Below are 18,403 nucleotides of genomic sequence, written 5' to 3' on the forward strand. Positions count from 1 at the left end.
TCCATAATTTAAAAAATTACGTACATTTAAAGTACCTTAATAAAGTACACAATGTAGTTGGAAGTTTCTCGGGTGTCCCAGCCGTCTGGTGGTTGGGACAAATTTCTCCCACTTGCGTCCTCCAAGTAAACACACAATGGCTTATATTAATTATAACTGCTTGGCAATTAGCTCAGGCTTATTACTGACTAGATCTTATACTTAAATCAACCCATAATTCTTATTTATGTTTAGCCACATGGCTTGGTACCTTTTCTCAGTTCTGCCTTGTCATCTAGCTTCCTCTGTGTCTGGCTGGTGACTCCTGACTCTGCTCTTCCTCTTCCCAGCATTCCTTTAGTCTGCCTGTCCCGCCTATACTTCCTGTCTGGCTACTGGCCAATCAGCATTTTACTTATCAACCAATCAGAGCAACACACAATCACTGCATAAAGAATGCATTTCACAGCAACACAGAGTCCATACTAAAGGACAATGAATACAGCTGGAGTGGAGCTTTCTAAGAGATTGATTTTACTGATTAACCCCAACCCCCCACCTCTGTGTAGCCCTGGCTGTCCTGAAACTCCCTCTGCAGACCAGGTTAGCCTCAGTGCCGGGATTAAAGGCGTGTGCCGCCATCACCCAGCACTAGTTAATCTTAAAGTCAGAGAAAGACAACCAGACAGTGTGTGCCTATCTTAATTTGATATGAGATTTACAATGAAACACACTTGAAGGAAGACAAAAACACCTGAGGTGAATCTGACCAAGCCTCAAATCCAATCAGCAGTTTCCAGAAATTATACTCTAGAATAGAGAAACATGCTAAAGTGCAATCAGCAAAATACAGTATGAAAAAAATTGTGGTTTTTGTTTTTCTTGTTTTGTTTTGGGTCTTATGTATCCCAGGCTGGTCTCAAGCACACAGTATATGAGACTGACCTTGAACTTCTGATTCCAGGGAGGAAATTCTTTACTTAACAAATGAAGTACAATGTGTGTGTGTGGGGGGGGTAATGAGACTTCAAAAAATACTTAAAAGAGGTATCAACCAAATCTAATGTATGACCTCTGTTTGGGTCCTGGATAACTGGTATGACAATAATAACAATGATGTTGGTATTATAACAGCAAAATACAAATGTGGCTGCTTTTTGTTTGTTTGTTTTGTTTTGTTTTGAGATAAGCTTTTATTATGTTACCCTGGCTGGCCTGGAACTCTCTATCTAGACCATGCTGAATTTCTGCCCACTTCTGCATCTCAAATGCTGGATTAGAAGTGGGCACTTCCACACTGTGTCTGAGGCTGTATTTTTATAAGTACTCTTTATCTTTTAAACATGAACACCGAAAATATTTGTAGTTGAAAAAATATGCTGGAAAACTGCCTCAAAACGCTTTAGTGGAGAAGGGGGTGAGACCAGAGTAAACATAAAAATAGATTGATTTTACATTGATAATTACTGAAGTCGGGAGATGTGTTTATAAGAATTCATTATCACCCAGCACTCGAGAGGCAGAGGCAGGTATACCTCTGTGAGTTTGAGGCCAGGCTGGTCTACAAAGCAAACTGAAGGACAACTACAGCTGTTATACAGAGAAACCCTGTCTCAAAAACAAAACAAAACAAAATAAAACAACAACAAAAAAAAAACCCAATAACAAAACAAAGAAAGAAGAAAAAGAAAAAGGCACACATTAAACTGGATCACAGATAGGATTTTTTTCTGTTTCCTCAAATATTCTATAGTAAAGATATACTAATTTTAAAAATGAAATATTAGCCGGGCATTGGTGGCGCATGTTTTTAATCCCAGCACTTGGGAGGCAGAGGCAGGCGGATTTGTGAGTTCGAGGCCAGCCTGGTCTACAGAGCAAGATCCAGGAAAGGCACAAAGCTACACAGAGAAACCCTGTCTTGAAAAAACAAAAAAACAAAACAAAAAAACCAAAAAAAAAAAAAAAAAAAAAACAAACCCATTAAGTCAAGAAAAAAATCCATAAGCCTATACTATATTAAAAAGAAATAGTAAAGAGGGAGGAAAAAGTCTTCTTTATAGAAGAATGTCAGCTAATCAATGTAGAAGTGGCAGGATTACAAACCCACCATTACCACAGTGATAAACAATTTAAGTAACATTATCAATGGGTACTAAATCCTCTGCACTCCTCACATTGGGAAAAAGGAACCCACTCCATAAGCTATCTCACCTCCACACTTACACTTTGGTAGTTAGTGGCCCTTTCTCTCCATAGTAAATAAATGTAACATAAAGAATTTTTAAACCATGAGTGAACAATATTTTGGAATAGGATATTTATACAGCCTCAACTGTTGTATGATACTTTGTGTTCTGACAAATAAAGCTTGCCTAGAGATCAGAGGGTGGAGGCAGCTACTAGTCAACCATAGAAGCCTGTAATCCCAGCATTCTGGAGGTAGAAACAGGAATATAAGGCGGGTAGAGACAGGATCTTCGGTAGAGGATTCATAGAGGTAAGAAGTTTCTGTAGTGGCTGCTGCTCTGTTTCTCTGGTTTTTCAGGTTATTATCCTGACAGCTGACTCCTGGTTTTAACTGATAAGACTAATTAGGGTCACAATTCACTCAACAGCATGAAAAGTGTGACTAGATCCTAAAGTAAAACAGTTTTACCTGCTGATGTTCCTTCTGTACACAATACTTCTGAGTATTAACTGTTAAAAGGGTGTTAAAAGGGATATTTTATTTTTCAAGGAGGGGAATAAGCACATCTGGCAGAAGAAAATTGCTAAAAGAAATCTTGAGACCTGGATGCTGTGCTGCTATTCTCACTTGGAGGGAGGAGGGAAGCTCATGAAGCTGAGAGGCACAGGATGCTCAAAACTGTCCAGGACTATAAGACTCTCCCAGGTTAGATAAACTGTAAACAAGGTGAAACTGCCAACAAGTTGAGTGGGGAGCTCTAGGGATGAGGGTTCTGTGAGTAGTCATTCATTTTTGTGTGGAATATTCCATGATACAACTGCCTGAGAGTCACTCATGCTTCTATTTAAGTAACTCTCAAAACTCACTGGCTCACCAAACTAGACTTGAGTGGGATCATTTCTTTGGTCTGTTGTTGGCATCCTATCTGGGGTAAAAAGATGTTTGTTTACATCTCTCCAAGAAAAGTCACACAACACTGGCTCTTTAACATCCAAACACAATGAGTAGAAATAACTATAACAAAAGTCAGCGTTAAAAACAAGATGAGAAGAACAAAGATGCTTGAGATCCTAAGTGGACATGCGGTAGTCAGACAACTACGTATTTTCTAAGTAGGCTCTCATGTAGCCCAGCTTCAATCTCTCTCTGTTGTCAAGGATGAACTCTTGATCCTCTTGCTTCCACCTCCCAAGTACTAGTATTACAGGTGTACACTAGCACACCTGGCAAGACAATCATTCCACATACCACATCAAACACCAACTTTAAACTAGGTACAAGCCTATAATCCTAGCACTCAGAAAGATGAGGCAGGAAGACTGCCATAGGTTCAAGGCTTCAAACTTGCAGTCTTCCTGCCTCAGCCTACACACTTGACTAAAATGTATCTTAACACTTGCACCTAGAAAGTACAATATAGCTAACAGAAATAAACATACAAATTTCAAAGCTGAAAAAGACCTTCTCCCATTCTGAGGCCATGAGCTCAAGTTACATGTGTCATTCTCCTATTGCCTTCCACAATGCACACACTATCATCCTATTTAATTGCTGCTCTTTTCTGTACATGTTATATGTGTTTGTATTAAGTGTTAGATGTTATCTTATATTAGTGCCCTTTTAAGTCTTCAATCACATTTTTCTCTGAAACACAGGATCTTCTTTGCAGTGGCTCTGTGAGTAGGTTTAACACTGCATTATAGTTATTCATGTGCACTTCTTACCTATCCAACTAAACCATGATTTCCGTGAGACCAGAACCTATGAATGATCTGTGCATCTCCCCACATCACCCTGTCTCCTAAATCCACAGTTTTTCCTATTAAACTTATACCATTTCACAACTGTTAATACTTAAAAGATTTATTTATTTATTATGTATACAGCACATATGACTGCAGGCCAGAAGAGGGCATCAGATCCCATTACAGATGGTTGTGAGCCACCATGTGGGTGCTGGGACCTCTGGAAGAGCAGCCAGTGCTCTTAAACTCTGAGCCATCTCTCCAGCCCTGTTAATACTTTAGAATAGGTAATAGCAATATAAGTAACCTAATCACCCTGAGTACTACAAACACCACACTATTACAAGAAAAAAGATTGGAGAGCTTTACAAATTATATTCAGATCAGTAACTAACAGGTATCTAAGACATAAAAGGTCCAACTTTGTCTAGCTTGAGAAATGAATCTTACTTAGAGATGCTGAGGCCTTACTGATTTATGCTGATATTACCCAAGTCAAGCCTCTTCTAAGCCTCAGTCCTTTACTATCCCCAAGGCATATCATAGAACAGATCCCCACCTCATTCAATCTACCCCCATCTACTCACCATTGTTTTTCTGGAGATAGCCCTGAAAAGAAAATAACTCTAAGCAGTATCATGACTCTATGCTATAACCCTCTACCTAAGCAACAAGTAAATATTGTTAGTGCCTATAGCTTCCTAAACCTTACTATTATGTACTTCTTACTTACTCTTTTTTGTTCGTTTTATGAGACAAGGTCTCTCCATGCAGCTCTGGTTATCCTGGAACTCTACATAAACCAGGCTGTCCTTTTTTTGTTTGTTTGTTTGTTTGGAGACAGGGTTTCTCTGTAGCTTTGGAAGCTGTCCTGGAACTCGCTTTGTAGACTGGGCTGGCCTCGAACTTACAGAGATCCTCCTGTCTCTGCCTCCCGAGTGCTGGGATTACAGGTGTGTGCCACCACCGCCCGGCAATGTTTGCCATGTAAGTGTTAGAATATATGTTTGGATCCTCAGAACTCATGTAAAGACAGATGTAATAGTTTTTTTTGTTTTTTGTTTTTTAATTTTTCGAGACAGGATTTCTCTGTATAGCTTTGTGCCTTTCCTGAAACTCACTCTGTAGCCCAGGCTGGCCTCAAACTCACAGAGATCTGCCTGCCTCCCAAGTACTGGGATTAAAGGTGTATGCCACCACAGCCCCAGGCTGTTCTTAAACTCAAAGATCTACCTGCCTTTGCCTCTAGAGTGCTGGGATTAAAGGTGTGCACCATTACTCCTAATTTAACTTATCCTTACAACTTTGACTCTTAGGCCTTGATGTCCATATTCCTCTTACTTATAAACTCTAGCTTATCTACTTACTAGAAACACAGGCCCAGGAGTGGGGGTTGGGGGGGAGGTGTGCAGAGCCAGGCGGATCTCTGTGAGTTTGAGGCCAGCCTGGGCTACACAAGAGAGTTCCAGGAAAAAGGTGCAAAGCTACACAGAGAAACCCTGTCTCAAAAAAAAAAAAAATTGCCATCCTCTGCTTAAACATTCATTCTTTGCTCAAGCCTTTCCAATGATACTTGCAGGAGGAAAAGTTGAAGTCCTTTTCATGGCTAAGAGCTCTGGAATCTATCCACCTGCCCCCCAGTTATTCCTCATCAATTATCAATTAAGAAAATGTACCACAAACTTGCCCACAGGCCAGTCTGGTATTGACATTTTCTCAAATGAGGTTCCCTCTTCTCAAATAACTCTAGCTTTTGTCAAGCTGACACAAAACTAGCTAGCACAGTAACATATTCTCTTCCTGTGATAGCTACTATCAGTTGTCAACTTGAATACATCTGGAATGAACAACAATCCAGAAATGGAGGGCACACCTGTAAGAGTTTGGGTTTTTTGTTTGTTTGTTTGTTTGTTTGTTTGTTTCTGGCTTGGTTTGAAGTGACCTTTGATCTGGATCTGAGGTGAGAAGATACACCTTTAACGTGGGTCATACATTCTTCTGGAAGCCTATATAGAACATAGAAGAAGGAAGCTTTTGCTGTTTGCAAGCTGGCTTGTCCTTGCCTTGCTAGTACATCCATTTCTTCACTAGCATTAGAGCCTACTTCTTTGGGATTCCAACATATACTGAAGACCAGCTTAGTCATCCAGTTTTGTGGAATAAGTACTGGATCTTGGACTTTCCGTTCACAGCCAGCCATTGTTGGATTAGCTGGACTTCAACCTGTAAGTCATCCCAATAAATCCCCTTTATATATAGAGAGAGATTCATTCTATAATTCTGCTACTCCAGAGAACTCTAATATACTTTCTCACCTTAAAACTCCCTCACTTCCTGTAGGTCTCTACTCAAATGCCACCTTCTTTTTTATATTATTATTTTATGTGAATGAATTATTGCCTGAATGTACGCATGTGACTTCAAAGGTCAGAAGACAGTGTTAGATACCCTAGAACTGGAGTTATAGATGGTTATAAACCGCTATTTGGGTGCTGGGAATTAAACATGGGTTCTCTGCAAGAACAACAAGTGTTCTTAACTGCTGAGCTACCTCTCCAGCCCCAAATGCTACTATCCTAACTGGGACCTTTCTGACAACTATTTTAAATTGTTAGATCGGTATTTAAATTGTTAGTTCTCTATTCCCATCTGTGCTTTGTACTTTTTTTTCCCCTAAAATATTTATCACCAGGCTAGGGAGACAGTTTAGGCAGTTAAATGCCACACAAGCATAAGGACATGAATTTAGTCCCCAGAACCCACAGAAAAAGTTGAGCATAATGGTGTATGCTTGTAATCCTAGCACTAGAGAGGTGGAGACAGGAGGATTCCTGGAGCTCACTGGCTAGCCAGCCTAGACTGAACTGTCAAGCTCCAGGTCCCAGTGAGAGACTTTGTCTCAAAAAACAAAGTGGATGGCTCCCAAGGAATAACAATGAGGTTGACCTATGGCTCCATACATATGCACACACATGTGCACATGCACATCCACACAAAATAAAATTTAAAATTTATCACCACTTGACATGTTGCTTCCTTACTTTTTTCTGGTTTATCTTCTATCACTAGAATGTACATGCCATGAGAATAGTGACTTTTTATATTAATTCAATGTGTGTGATATACAGTTGGTATTAATACATACTTGTTGAATAAGTAAGTAGGGAGCTTTATTTTTCCTAAGTGTTTACATAAAAATGATCTCCAATGTATTTTCCAGAAAATAAATACAAAGGCAGCTTGCTTTTGTTCTAGTCTGGATCAATATAGTGAATCTTATCTCCTGCAAATAATCCTTTTAAAGAACATTCTATTTTTTTATAGTTCTGATCAGATATCTTTGTCACTAAAATAAACTGAGCACACAAGCCAGCTTAACCACAGTGTAGTATTGTAATCAAATAAAACTTACAGCAAAGTTAATCAGACACATCTTTAATGACATGCATAATTGTTATTGTGCTGCACGGTAACTAGGCATAAATGGTAGACATTCCATGTAAATGATGCTAATTACTATTCCTGTTGCAGCCAAACCAAGCATGTCTAGGATCAGCTTCAGAGAGAAACAGAAAGGAGGGAGAAATCTTGGTTCTTAACTCCTTGAGAGGTAAGAACTCTCTTATTCTACTCCCCAGGGATTAGGCAAATGGTCTCCAGGTTCTATTATGTGGTTTCTTCCTGTTCTCAAGACAGGAAACTTTCACACTACAGTACGTGAAGCCTCTGGGGTTGGGGATTTAGCTCAGTGGTAGAGCGCTTGCCTAGCAAGCACAAGGCCCTGGGTTCGATCCTCAGGAAAAAAAAAAAAAAAGTGCAGCATGGTAGAGAAGCCTGCTATCCAAGATTTAGAAATTATGTTGAGAGAAACAAGAAACAATCACTAATTTCTGTCTCTAATAAGGAAGACATGGGCACAAGCAAGCTGACAGAAACTAAGACATCAGATTTACTGAGACTCAAGTAAAGGCCACACACAGTAGTAAGTGTTTCACATAAATCCTCACTTCCCCAGCCTACCAAAATCCCCAAATTGTTCCCAAGAAAACACAGAGCTAAGCAGACTATGGGATGGTTCCAATGAGGATTCCTGTTCCAAAATCTCCTAAAAGGTCTAAAATGCCAGTTTTCACAGTCCAGACTAAACCCCAGCCTATCTAGGAGATGATCCCAATTCACTGCCCTTTTCTCCCCCAATGTATTCATTTGCAGGGATATTCACTTGGGCATAAACCATTCACTCTAAACAACTGTAATTATTTTCCTAAGTAAAAATTTATTTTCCCAGCCTGGGGGGCACTCACCAACCTAAGACAGAATACCTGTGTGGCCTGGACAGTTGTCTCTATGACAGGTAAGGTGACCTGCTGACGTCCCATGCAACCTAAGTCAGAAGCTCATTTTTTAGTAATAGGAGGGGACCTGTAGGGCCCTGGCCCCCGTTTTGGGTAACTGTTGCCTTGCTTGCTGACCTTGACCATGATATCATCCCTAAGCTAATTCCCTTCGAGATTCCACCCTCCTGAATGCTTAAGGGAAGCTTCTTGTCTATATATCCAGCATATTGGGCATTAGCAGCTAAGATGCAATATTGTAAAACATCAGAAGCGGGGTTGGGGATTTAGCACAGTGGTAGAGCGCTGGCCTAGCAAGCGCAAGGCTTGGGGTTCGATCCTCAGCTCAAAAAAAAAAAAAAATCAGAAGCAAACTTCTGCCCACCGGGGTTCTCCCATTGTGCTGTAAGCCTGTATTTAAAACCTCCCTCCTTCAATAAATGGCATTCGGCATTCAAAAGAAGAAGAGGAGGAAGAGGAGGAAGGGGGGGTCAAGATCATGATGGGGAAACCCACAGAGACAGCTGACCAGTACTAGTTGGAGCTCACTGACTCTGGACTGACAGCCCAGGAACCTGCATGGGACCGAACTAGACCCGCTGAATGTGGGTGACAGTTGTGTGGTTTGGTCTGTTTGAGGGGTCCCTGGCAGCAGGGCCAGGACTTATCCCAGGTGCATGTACTGGCTTATTGGAGCCCATTCCCTGTGGTGGGATACCTTGCTCAGCCTTGATATGGGGAGGGGATAGGCTCTCCTTCAACTTGGTATGCCAGACTTTGTTGACTACCATGGGAGGCCTTACCCACTCTGAGGAGTGGATGGGGGTCGAGTGGGAGGGAGGTGAGGAGGTGGGAGAAGGGAAGGGAGGGGGAACTGGGGTTAGTATGTAAAATGAAAAAAATTTTAATAAATAAAAATATTTAAAAAAAAATTATTTTCCCAATAATACCACAAACCTCTTGGTAGCAGAAACCTTGTTTTAAAACTTCTCTAGTAACCCACATAAAGGCTTACCACCGATTTTTTAAAAGCATGTTCCAGGGACTGGAGAGGGCTTGGTGATTTTTAAAAGTATTTGCTGAACAATCATGAAGGAAGAATTTAGATCCTACTACCCATGGAATAAATTGGGTATCCCACACATGCCTGTAACTCTACCTCTGAGCAGAGCAAAGACAGGAGGATCAGTGGAGCTTGTTGAAGTCTAGTCTAACTGGGAAAACATGAGCCCCTTGTTTAGAGATACACCCTGCCCCAAAGGAACAGGTGGAGAGCACTAGAGAAGGACACTCAATGCCCTCTTCTAGCCTCTACCCATGTGGGATCCAGGGTCAGAATTGGTCATCAGGTTTGGTGGCAGATGACCTTACCCACTGAGCCATTTCACCTGCTTGAGATCTCTGACAGATATGACATGGGTGGTAAGCAGAGAAATCCAGCACCCGTGAGGCAGAAGCAGGTGGATCTTTGTGAGTTCAAGGCCAGCCTAGTCTTCAGAGCGAGATCCAGGAAAGGCGCAAAGCTACACAGAGAAACCCTGTCTCAAAAAACCAAAAAAAAAAAAAAAAAAAAGACTTACATTTCATTTGTATGTTGGGTCACAGAGAGCTAGCTATACTAACATTAATTTACTTAAAGGTTAAAATCATGGACAGAAAGGCAGAATCCAGATGGTAAATCAAAGGATATGATTAACAAGAATATTTTCTTGGTCAACATCTGACACTATATCAAAACTCTGCTATATCAAAACTATGGCTTTGGTATACTCTTAGAAAGGTAACAAATAGTTTCAGCGTAACCCAGCAAAGATATACAGGACAGAAATATAAATTAGTAATAGTTTTAACAGCTGTCTCTAAGTGTAATGTCTATCGAAATAAACCATAAGACATTTCTTTTAAATAAAAAATGGACCATGCTAGAACTTAAGTTTCCTAAGTTCCTCAGGAGTCTCAATATTTAAATATATAAACTGAAATGCAAGGTCTACTTACTTTTCAGATATTAGCTTTTCAGCTATTCACAGTAAAAAAACAAATGGAACATTAAGAGGGAAGGCTTTTTTTCCCTTTACCTTTTCCTGAGGAACTTAGTACAACATAATATGCCTACTAAGGACAAGGAACACAAATGTACTAGAAACTAATTATATAGAAACAATGGCAACTTTGAAATTAGAGCTATTTCTCCTACACTGTATTATACAGGATTACAAAAGCACCATGCAAAAAAAATTAAGAGTTACACTGTCAGCTGAGTATGGTGGTGTACGCCTCTTTTTCCTTTTTTTAATTTTATTAAATTTTCTATTCATTTTACATACCAACCACAGATCCCCCTCTCCTCCCTCCTCCCATCCCCCAGCCTTCCCCCACAACCCACCTCCCCTTCCCACCTCCTCCAAGGCAAGGTCTCCCATGGGGAGTCAGCAGAGCCTAGTACATTCAGCAAAGGCTGGTCTAAGCCCCTCCTCCCTGGTGGATGCCTTTAACCCTAGCATCAGGAGGCAGAGGCAGAGGCAGAGGCAGAGGCAGAGGCAGAGGCAGAGGCAGAGGCAGAAGGGTTTCTGAGTTTAAGACCAGCCTGGTCTACATAATGAGTTCCAGGCTAGCCAAGGTTACATGGTGAAACCCTATCTCAAAAAAACAACAAAAAGCTAGGCCATCCTGGTGAGTTTTTTACCTGTTTCCTGCTCCATCAGACCATTGCAGTACATGGCATGTTGTTCAATCTTTGTGGGAGGAAAGTCTTGGTCGCACAGTGGGCAGGACACCCGAGTACTAGAGGAGAATGCAGGATTGGGATTTGCTTTCTCACTATTTTCTCTCTCGCCATTATCAACCTAAAGAGCATAGCAAAGAGCAATTTTAAATAACAGCTTTAATTTATGTCTCTTCCCCCAAAGAACAAAAGACATCCACATTTCATTTACTTTCAAAGAAAAATTACCTATCAGTTTATACCAGATTCAAAATCAAGGATTGAAAGCAAAGACTTAAGTATTTAAAGGCCTAAAGAAGTCATTAGTTAAGACAATCAATTTTACTAAAGTCTCTTAGGTCTTCTCTCTTGCACCTATAGTTGCCGGTATCTTGCACAGGTAGTTTTAAATTTTGCTTATTTGGTATTCATGTGGTTTGGTTTGTTTGTTTATCTCGTGTGTGTGTGTGTGTGGGGGGGGGTGTCCATGTGTGTCCCAGTCCGTCCATACTCCATAGTATATATGTGGAAGATTGGAAGTTGGTTCTCTCGTTCCACCTAATTGAGGTAAGGTCTTTCTTGTTTCTGCCATACTTTGTATTCCAGGCAAGCTGGCTCTCTTAGGGTTTCTCTTGGTGATGAAACATCATGACCAAAAGCAACATGGGGCTGGGTGGTAGTGGCGCACACCTTTAATCTCAGCACTCAGGAGGGAGAACCAAGCAGATCTCTGTGAGTTAAAGGCCAGCCTGGTCTACAAGGGAAGATCCAGGACAGCCACCAAAACTACATTGGGAAACTGTGTCTTAAAAAACAAAACAAAACAAAAAAAGCAACATGGGATGGAAAGAGTTTATTTCACTTTAAGTCCAGATCACAGTTTACCATCAAAGACAGGACAGGAACTCTAACAGGGCAAGAACCTAGAAGCAGGAGCCAATGGAGAGGCCAGGGAGGAGCGCTGCTTTCTCATCATGACTTGCTCAGTCTTCTTTCTTACAGAATCTAGGACCACCAGCCTGGGGCTGGAACCACCCACCATGGACTAGTCCCTCCCATATCAATTACTAATTGAGAAAATGCCCACAGTCTTGCCTACAGCCCAGTCTTCTGGAGGCATTTTCTTAGTTGAAGTTTCCTCCTCTCAGGCAACTGTAGCTGAGTCAGCTGACATGAAATTAGCCAGCTCTCAAGCTTCCAAGCAATTCTCCTGTCTCTACCCCCAATCTTGATTTAGGAGTACTAGGATTGTGGATATGCATCATCCAGTCTTTAATATGGATTTCAGGAATCAAACTCAGGTCTTCAAGCCTGAACAGCAAGCACTTGTACCTGCTGAGCCATTTTGCTGGCCCAAACTGATTATTGTGTAGGAAGTCAAGAAATTAAAGTGGGTCTGGAAGTTTTAGATGATACTATTCCAAGGTTAGTCACTGAGCTTCTTACAAATCTAGGTTCTACTATTCACAGATGTTCTAAGAAATTCCTATGTTGTACAAGCCAAGCTATTTGAGTAAAAAGGGGAAGCAAATACACCCTCATTTGCAAGCAGTCTTGAGTTACTGAAGGTTGGTGGTTACTGAGAAGCTGCTCGGCATTCTAAAGTTCACTAAGCACAAAGATGTTCACTAAGCACAAAAAGAGTATCACCAGTGCTCATAAAACACTGTAATAGCCTAGCAGTGGTGCATGACTTTAATCCCAGCACTTGGGAGGCAGAGACTGGTGAACTTTTGTGAGTTCCATGACAGCCAAGGCTACACAAAGAAACTGTCTGGAAAAAACAAAACAAAACAAAACACTATATTGCTTTGTACTCATCCACTATTTTATAAAATATAATGAATATAATACTAATGTATTTAAGAGGAAGGAGTCTATTATTGTCTCACTGTGACTGAAATGACTTCTAACTACATTCTACAAAACTCAGAACATTTCTGAAAACTCTTATCTTAAAAATAAGACATTTTCCCCCAATACCACTAAAAAGGTCTATTTAAATATTAACTATTAGAAAGGAATTACAAGGCAGAAAACATGAGTAAAGCAACTTTTATTAGGACTATGTAGATGATCAGATTTGGTGTCTACAGAGCTGTTTCTACTATTTTAAAATAGCATAGAGACAAGATGGCTCAGTGAGTAAAGGTGTTTGACACCAACTCTGATGACTTGAGTTCAACCCCTAGAACCTGCATGGATGGAGAGAACCACCTCATGCACGTTGTTGTCTGACCATCACACACACACACACACACACACACACACACACACACACACAGAGTGTAAAATAAATAAATAAGTAAAAATACTACACAATGAGATATCATTAGTACTCAGACACAGAACTGTAATCCCTTGTGGGTATATCCAAACTGTGGCTCTAGGGTGTTATGGAATATTACTTCAACTAAACAACGATGTGTTACATTTGTTTATGTTGCAGAGTATTACTTGAACTATATAAAGGTATGCTACATTTGTTTATGCTGTATTTGTTTAATAATGTAAAGGTGTGTTGCTTTGTCTGCCTAAGGCACCTGATTGGTCTAATAAAAAGCTGAACAGGCAATAGCTAGGCAGAAGAGGGATATGTGGGGCTGGTGGGCAGAGAGAATAAGGAGGAAGAATCTAAGCTAGAGAGAACAAAGGAAAAAGAGAGGGAGACACCCGGGGTGAGCCAGACAGGCAGCCGCCAGCCAGTCAGACATGGAGTAGAACATATAGAAAGGTTAAAAAGCCCCAAGGCAAAATGTAGATGAAGAGAAACAGGTTAGTATAAGTTATAAGAGCTAGTGAGACAAGCATAAGATAAGGTCGAGTATTCATAAGTTGTCTCTCATGATTTGGGAGCTGGTTGGCGGCCCAAAGGAAAGCCTGATACACTCAGACCACATCCCAGGAGAGCTGTGAATGCCACTTGATACATTTATAGATGACAATATCATGTCACTATGTCAAAAAATTGGAAAACTCCTGTAGCCTAAACTTCTGACTTCAAAAGAAATGTCATCCAACAAATAAGCCCAGTTAAAATAAAGACATACCCTACAAATCACCAAGTCCTTCACCCTCTCCTACCTGGCTTATAAGTAGCTTAGAAAGCTGTTCTTTTCGACCCTTCTTAGCATATGACTTTTTGTTTGTTTAGTTGGTTGGTTTGGGTTTTTTTGTTTTTGTGAAACAGGGCCTCCCTACATAGCACTGGCTGTCTGGAACTCACTATGTAGATCACCTTGAACTCAGAGATCTGCCTGCCTCTTCCTCCCAAATGCTGGGATTGAAGGTGTGTGCCACCACAGTGGGCTCTATACGACTCTTTATTCACATAAAAACTTACTAAGCTATTTGTTTGGAACAACTTCTCATACCTCACCTGAGTGGCATATGACATACATATGACAATACACCTCAAGAAATTCTCAAGCACAATGAAGAACCAAAGCACCCCGATTTCAAGCAAGCCCCTCACCCCAGCTTGAAACAGGCCTGAGTTTCAAAATTCTCAGAGCTGCTGACATAGGTCCCCACAAAGTCAGGATGTTTGAAGAGCCATCTGGTAACAACTGATTACCCATAGAATGCCCCAATGCCAGAGACGGTCAAAGAACAAAGTCAGGATGTTTGAAGGACTATCTGGTAGCAACTGATTAACCATAGAATGCCCCAATGCTGGAGGTAGTCTATAAAGTTTGACAAACAACAGGTTAAAACTACAAAGTAAGATAACACAGAAATTCTGAAAAGCCCCTGAAACTTGAGCCAATCAGAATTGTACCCGTACTAGTGCCCTTAAATGATGTAACTTCATGATTTTTGCCTTTAAAAACTGAGCTTGCAGGGGGGCGGGCACCTCCTCTAGCCTCCGCTGCGTCAGGGTGCTTAACCGAGGCCCCTGCATACATTCATGGCTTGAACTGCTTCAATAAATCTTGCTTTTGCATTTCGGTGAGTCTGGTGGTCTCTTTGGGGGTCTCGTGCCCAAGGCACAATACACAATATTGAGAAAACATTATTCCACCATTTCCAAAAAACACTGACTAGTGTAAGAAATAATCAAGAGAGATTGCAGTTATAACAAGGTTGCTCTGCATAAATTAGTGCTACCAAACAATTACCCCATTAACAAGCTAATATCACTGTAGTCATAAAACTTTCAAAGCAGAAAAACTATTTCTATATATATACACTTCTACTTTGTGCCAGATCAGCTATGTTTTATACTCTAATGTTCTAAGAAGCTCAGTTTTTAAGAATGTATTTGGGGAGCCAGATGGTGGTATTACAAACCTTTAATCCTAGCACTCAAGAGGCAGAGGCAGGCAGGATCTCTAAGTTCAAGGCCAGCCTGGTCTACAGAGAGAGTTCCTGTCTCAAAAAAATCAAAAGAATCTCAGTTTGATCCCCAGCACTCAAGTAAAAAGCTGGGCATAATGGCGCATGCTTATAATATCAGCACTGGGGAGGCAGAGACAAGTAAATACTAAGGCTCAGTAACCAGCTAGCCAGCCAATCAGAATTGACAAACTCCACTGAACCTGTCTCAAAAAACAAGGTACGGTAGATGGCTTTAACCCCAGCACTCAGGAGGCGGAGACAGATAGACCCTAGGAAAGCTTTGAGATTACTTAGAGGCACACACAGATGTAATTAAACAGCAACAGTGAAAAGCACTCACTTGACATGCAGCAGTGCAGAATGCACATTATAAATTCTAAATCGGGTTTTTATGTTCTTTGGCCCCAAGAACAGTATCCTTTGTAGTGATGGATGATAAGAAAGCAGCCTTGGGGGTGGAGAGATGGCTCAGAGGTTAAGAGCACCGACTGCTCTTCCAGAGGTCCTGAGTTCAATTCCCAGCAACCACATGGTAGCTCACAACCATCTGTAAAGAGATCTGGCGCCCTCTTCTGTATACATAATAAATAAATAAATCTTAAAAAAAAAAAAAAAAGAAAGAAAGAAAGAAAGCAGCCTTGATAACTAAAGGCTTGTAGGGCTTCTTCTTCTGCATGTTAGGATAACTATATTACTAACATTGTTCCCTGATTCCCATTTAGAAGGTTCTGAATCTTCTCTGAGGGAAAAAAAAACAAAAAGCAAACAAACAAACAAACAAACAAAAAAAACCCCCAGAGGCCATTTTGATATTATCTAGCAGGATCTATCCTTAGCAGATCTGCTACAGAGGCTAATTCTTCCTGCACTGGCACAAGGAAATCCCAGCCTGTCATTTGTGACACACCAGGTTCCAAGAAACCTGTGTATGATTCATGAAAGCAGAGTTTCTAGCCAATTACCTGCAGTGCAGAGACTAGGAAAGGATCTAACAGCTACTGTGAAAATGGTTTCCAAAAAAAACTTTACAGTATAAAAAGGAATGAGAAAATTAAGTCTCCTTTAAAGTGTTCAGGACCATAAACATAAATATAAGCAAAATTTTTATTTCTATAAGAATTTATTCAATCATCAAACTGCTTTTTACAGCAACAGAATTCCCAGGAAATTAGTTAAATCCAAAGTGAAAAATACATACAGTAAAGGGCTGGAGAGATGGCTCAGTGGTAAAGTTCCTTCTACTCAAGTCTGAGGACCTGAGTTTGGACACTGAGCAAGCATAGAAAAGCCAGTTGTGCACACCTGTAACTCCTGCACTAGAGGGACAGGGAGGGAAAAGAAACAGAGATGCAGGAAGCAGGGATCTGAAGAACCCAGGGGCTTGCTGGCCAGCCAGATTAGCCAAAACAGTGAGCTCCAGATTCAGTGAGAGACCCTATCTCAGAAAGTAAGGTAGAGATTGACTTAGGAAGATATCAACCTCTGGTCTCCATATGAGCACACACAGGTGAATGCATTCAAAAGAAAAAATATACTCTAAGAATCTTTTTTTTTTTTTTTTTTTTTTTTTTTTTTTTTTTTGAGACACGGTTTCTGTATACCCCTGGCTGTCCTGAAACTCACTATGTAGACCAGGCTGCCTCAAATTCAGAGATACACCTACCTCTGTCTCTCTAGTGCTAGGAATAAAGAGTTGTGCCACCATGTCTGGGTTACTCTAAGAATTTCAACTTTATGGCTATGGCCATGTGTAGTCAGGGACGGTTAACGATGCAATTAAAGATTCACATATTTGTCTTCCCTTTATATTTCCTATAACATTTATAAATTAAGGTTGAACAATAAGTTTGTTATACGCCCCCCCCCCTCCATTGTTCATTTCTTCTACTCATCTGTATGTAATGGAAAATGTCCCTATAGATTTAGAGACAAATCTATGTTCAGGTTCTAGTTCTATAATTAAAAGTAACATCAACTAGTGCAAATCATGTAAACATCCTAAATCTTTCTTTCCCCATCTCTAACAGAGATAGCAAAAGTACTAAAGAAATGGTAAGTGGCCAGGTGTGGTGATGCACATCTTTAATCCCAGTCAGCACTCAGGAGGCAGAGGCAAGTGGATGTCTATGAGTCTGAGGCCAGCCTAGTCTACAGAGTGAGTTCCAGGACAACCAGGGATATGTAGAGAGACCCTGTCTCAAAAATCAAAATAAACAAACAAAAAATAGTGATATTTTTATGAAGAGTACTGAAATGATAATTTTAATTATAAAAATTTCTCTCTGAGATTAAGTGTCCCCAAAGCTAAAACTCTATACCACTAAAATCTTTCAGGCTGAGGTGAACATTGTATCACACAGAAGAGCAATAGCATAAACAAGTGAATGACAAAAATCACAGAGAAGAGTTCACCTGCTTATCATTCACTGTCATTCTTACTTCAATGGGGATCTTGCTGCTATCTGGAGAGTCTTCTCTATTGAGGTCAAGGGGCTCAGGGGAACTTAATTGTGACTCTGTAATTTAAAAAAAAAAAAAAAAAAAGTAAATACCATTAATTTCCATTTCTCTAAAGTTTAGGGTATGATAATGCTAAACTGACAATATAAACCTAGTTTGTTTCTTCTTGAAGCTTTACTGTGACATAATTTACATACAACAGAATTCACCAATTTTTCAGTTTATAATTTGATGGTTTTTGAGTAATACATATCATGTATTTACCACAATAAAAAAATATATTCTTGCATCCCATTAAAATCCTCTTGTACCCTTCTGAAGTCAATTGTACAAATCTACTATATACTCCAACCATTTTGTCTTTCCTAGAGTATCACCTAAATGGAATCAGTCAGATGTCACAGTGGCACACACCTGTAATCCTAGCTATTCAGAAGGCTGAGAATTCAAGTTCAAACCTGGGACAACATAGTGAGATCTGTCTTTAAAAAAGATTAAAAAAAAAAATCACACAGTGATTTGGTGTCATCTTTTACTTAGTATCATGTACTAAAATATTTACTGATCTCCACCACGAGTCCTTCCCCGCCCCCCAGGTGAGGACCGAACCCAGGGCCTTGCGCTTGCTAGGCAAGTGCTCTACCACTGA

At 40.4% G+C, this 18,403-nt stretch overlaps 1 protein-coding gene across 6 annotated transcripts in view; it reads right to left on the minus strand.

Moving 5' to 3' along the window:
• Uimc1 (ubiquitin interaction motif containing 1) overlaps positions 1-18,403 on the minus strand; it is a 71,765-nt gene that overhangs the window by 20,057 nt on the left and 33,305 nt on the right. For 5 of the 6 annotated variants that reach the window (XM_036188003.1, XM_036188002.1, XM_036187998.1 and 2 more), the window contains 2 exons: positions 17,707-17,810; positions 10,936-11,095 (listed from right to left, as the gene is read on the minus strand). In XM_036188003.1, coding sequence (XP_036043896.1) covers positions 10,936-11,095; positions 17,707-17,810 — 264 coding nt within the window. The remainder of the gene's footprint in view (positions 1-10,935; positions 11,096-17,706; positions 17,811-18,403) is intronic. The other variant, XM_036188000.1, reaches the window with a different exon arrangement.

The sequence above is a fragment of the Onychomys torridus genome, chromosome 5, assembly GCF_903995425.1.
Source record: "Onychomys torridus chromosome 5, mOncTor1.1, whole genome shotgun sequence".
In the NCBI taxonomy this organism is placed as follows: Eukaryota; Metazoa; Chordata; class Mammalia; order Rodentia; family Cricetidae; genus Onychomys; species Onychomys torridus.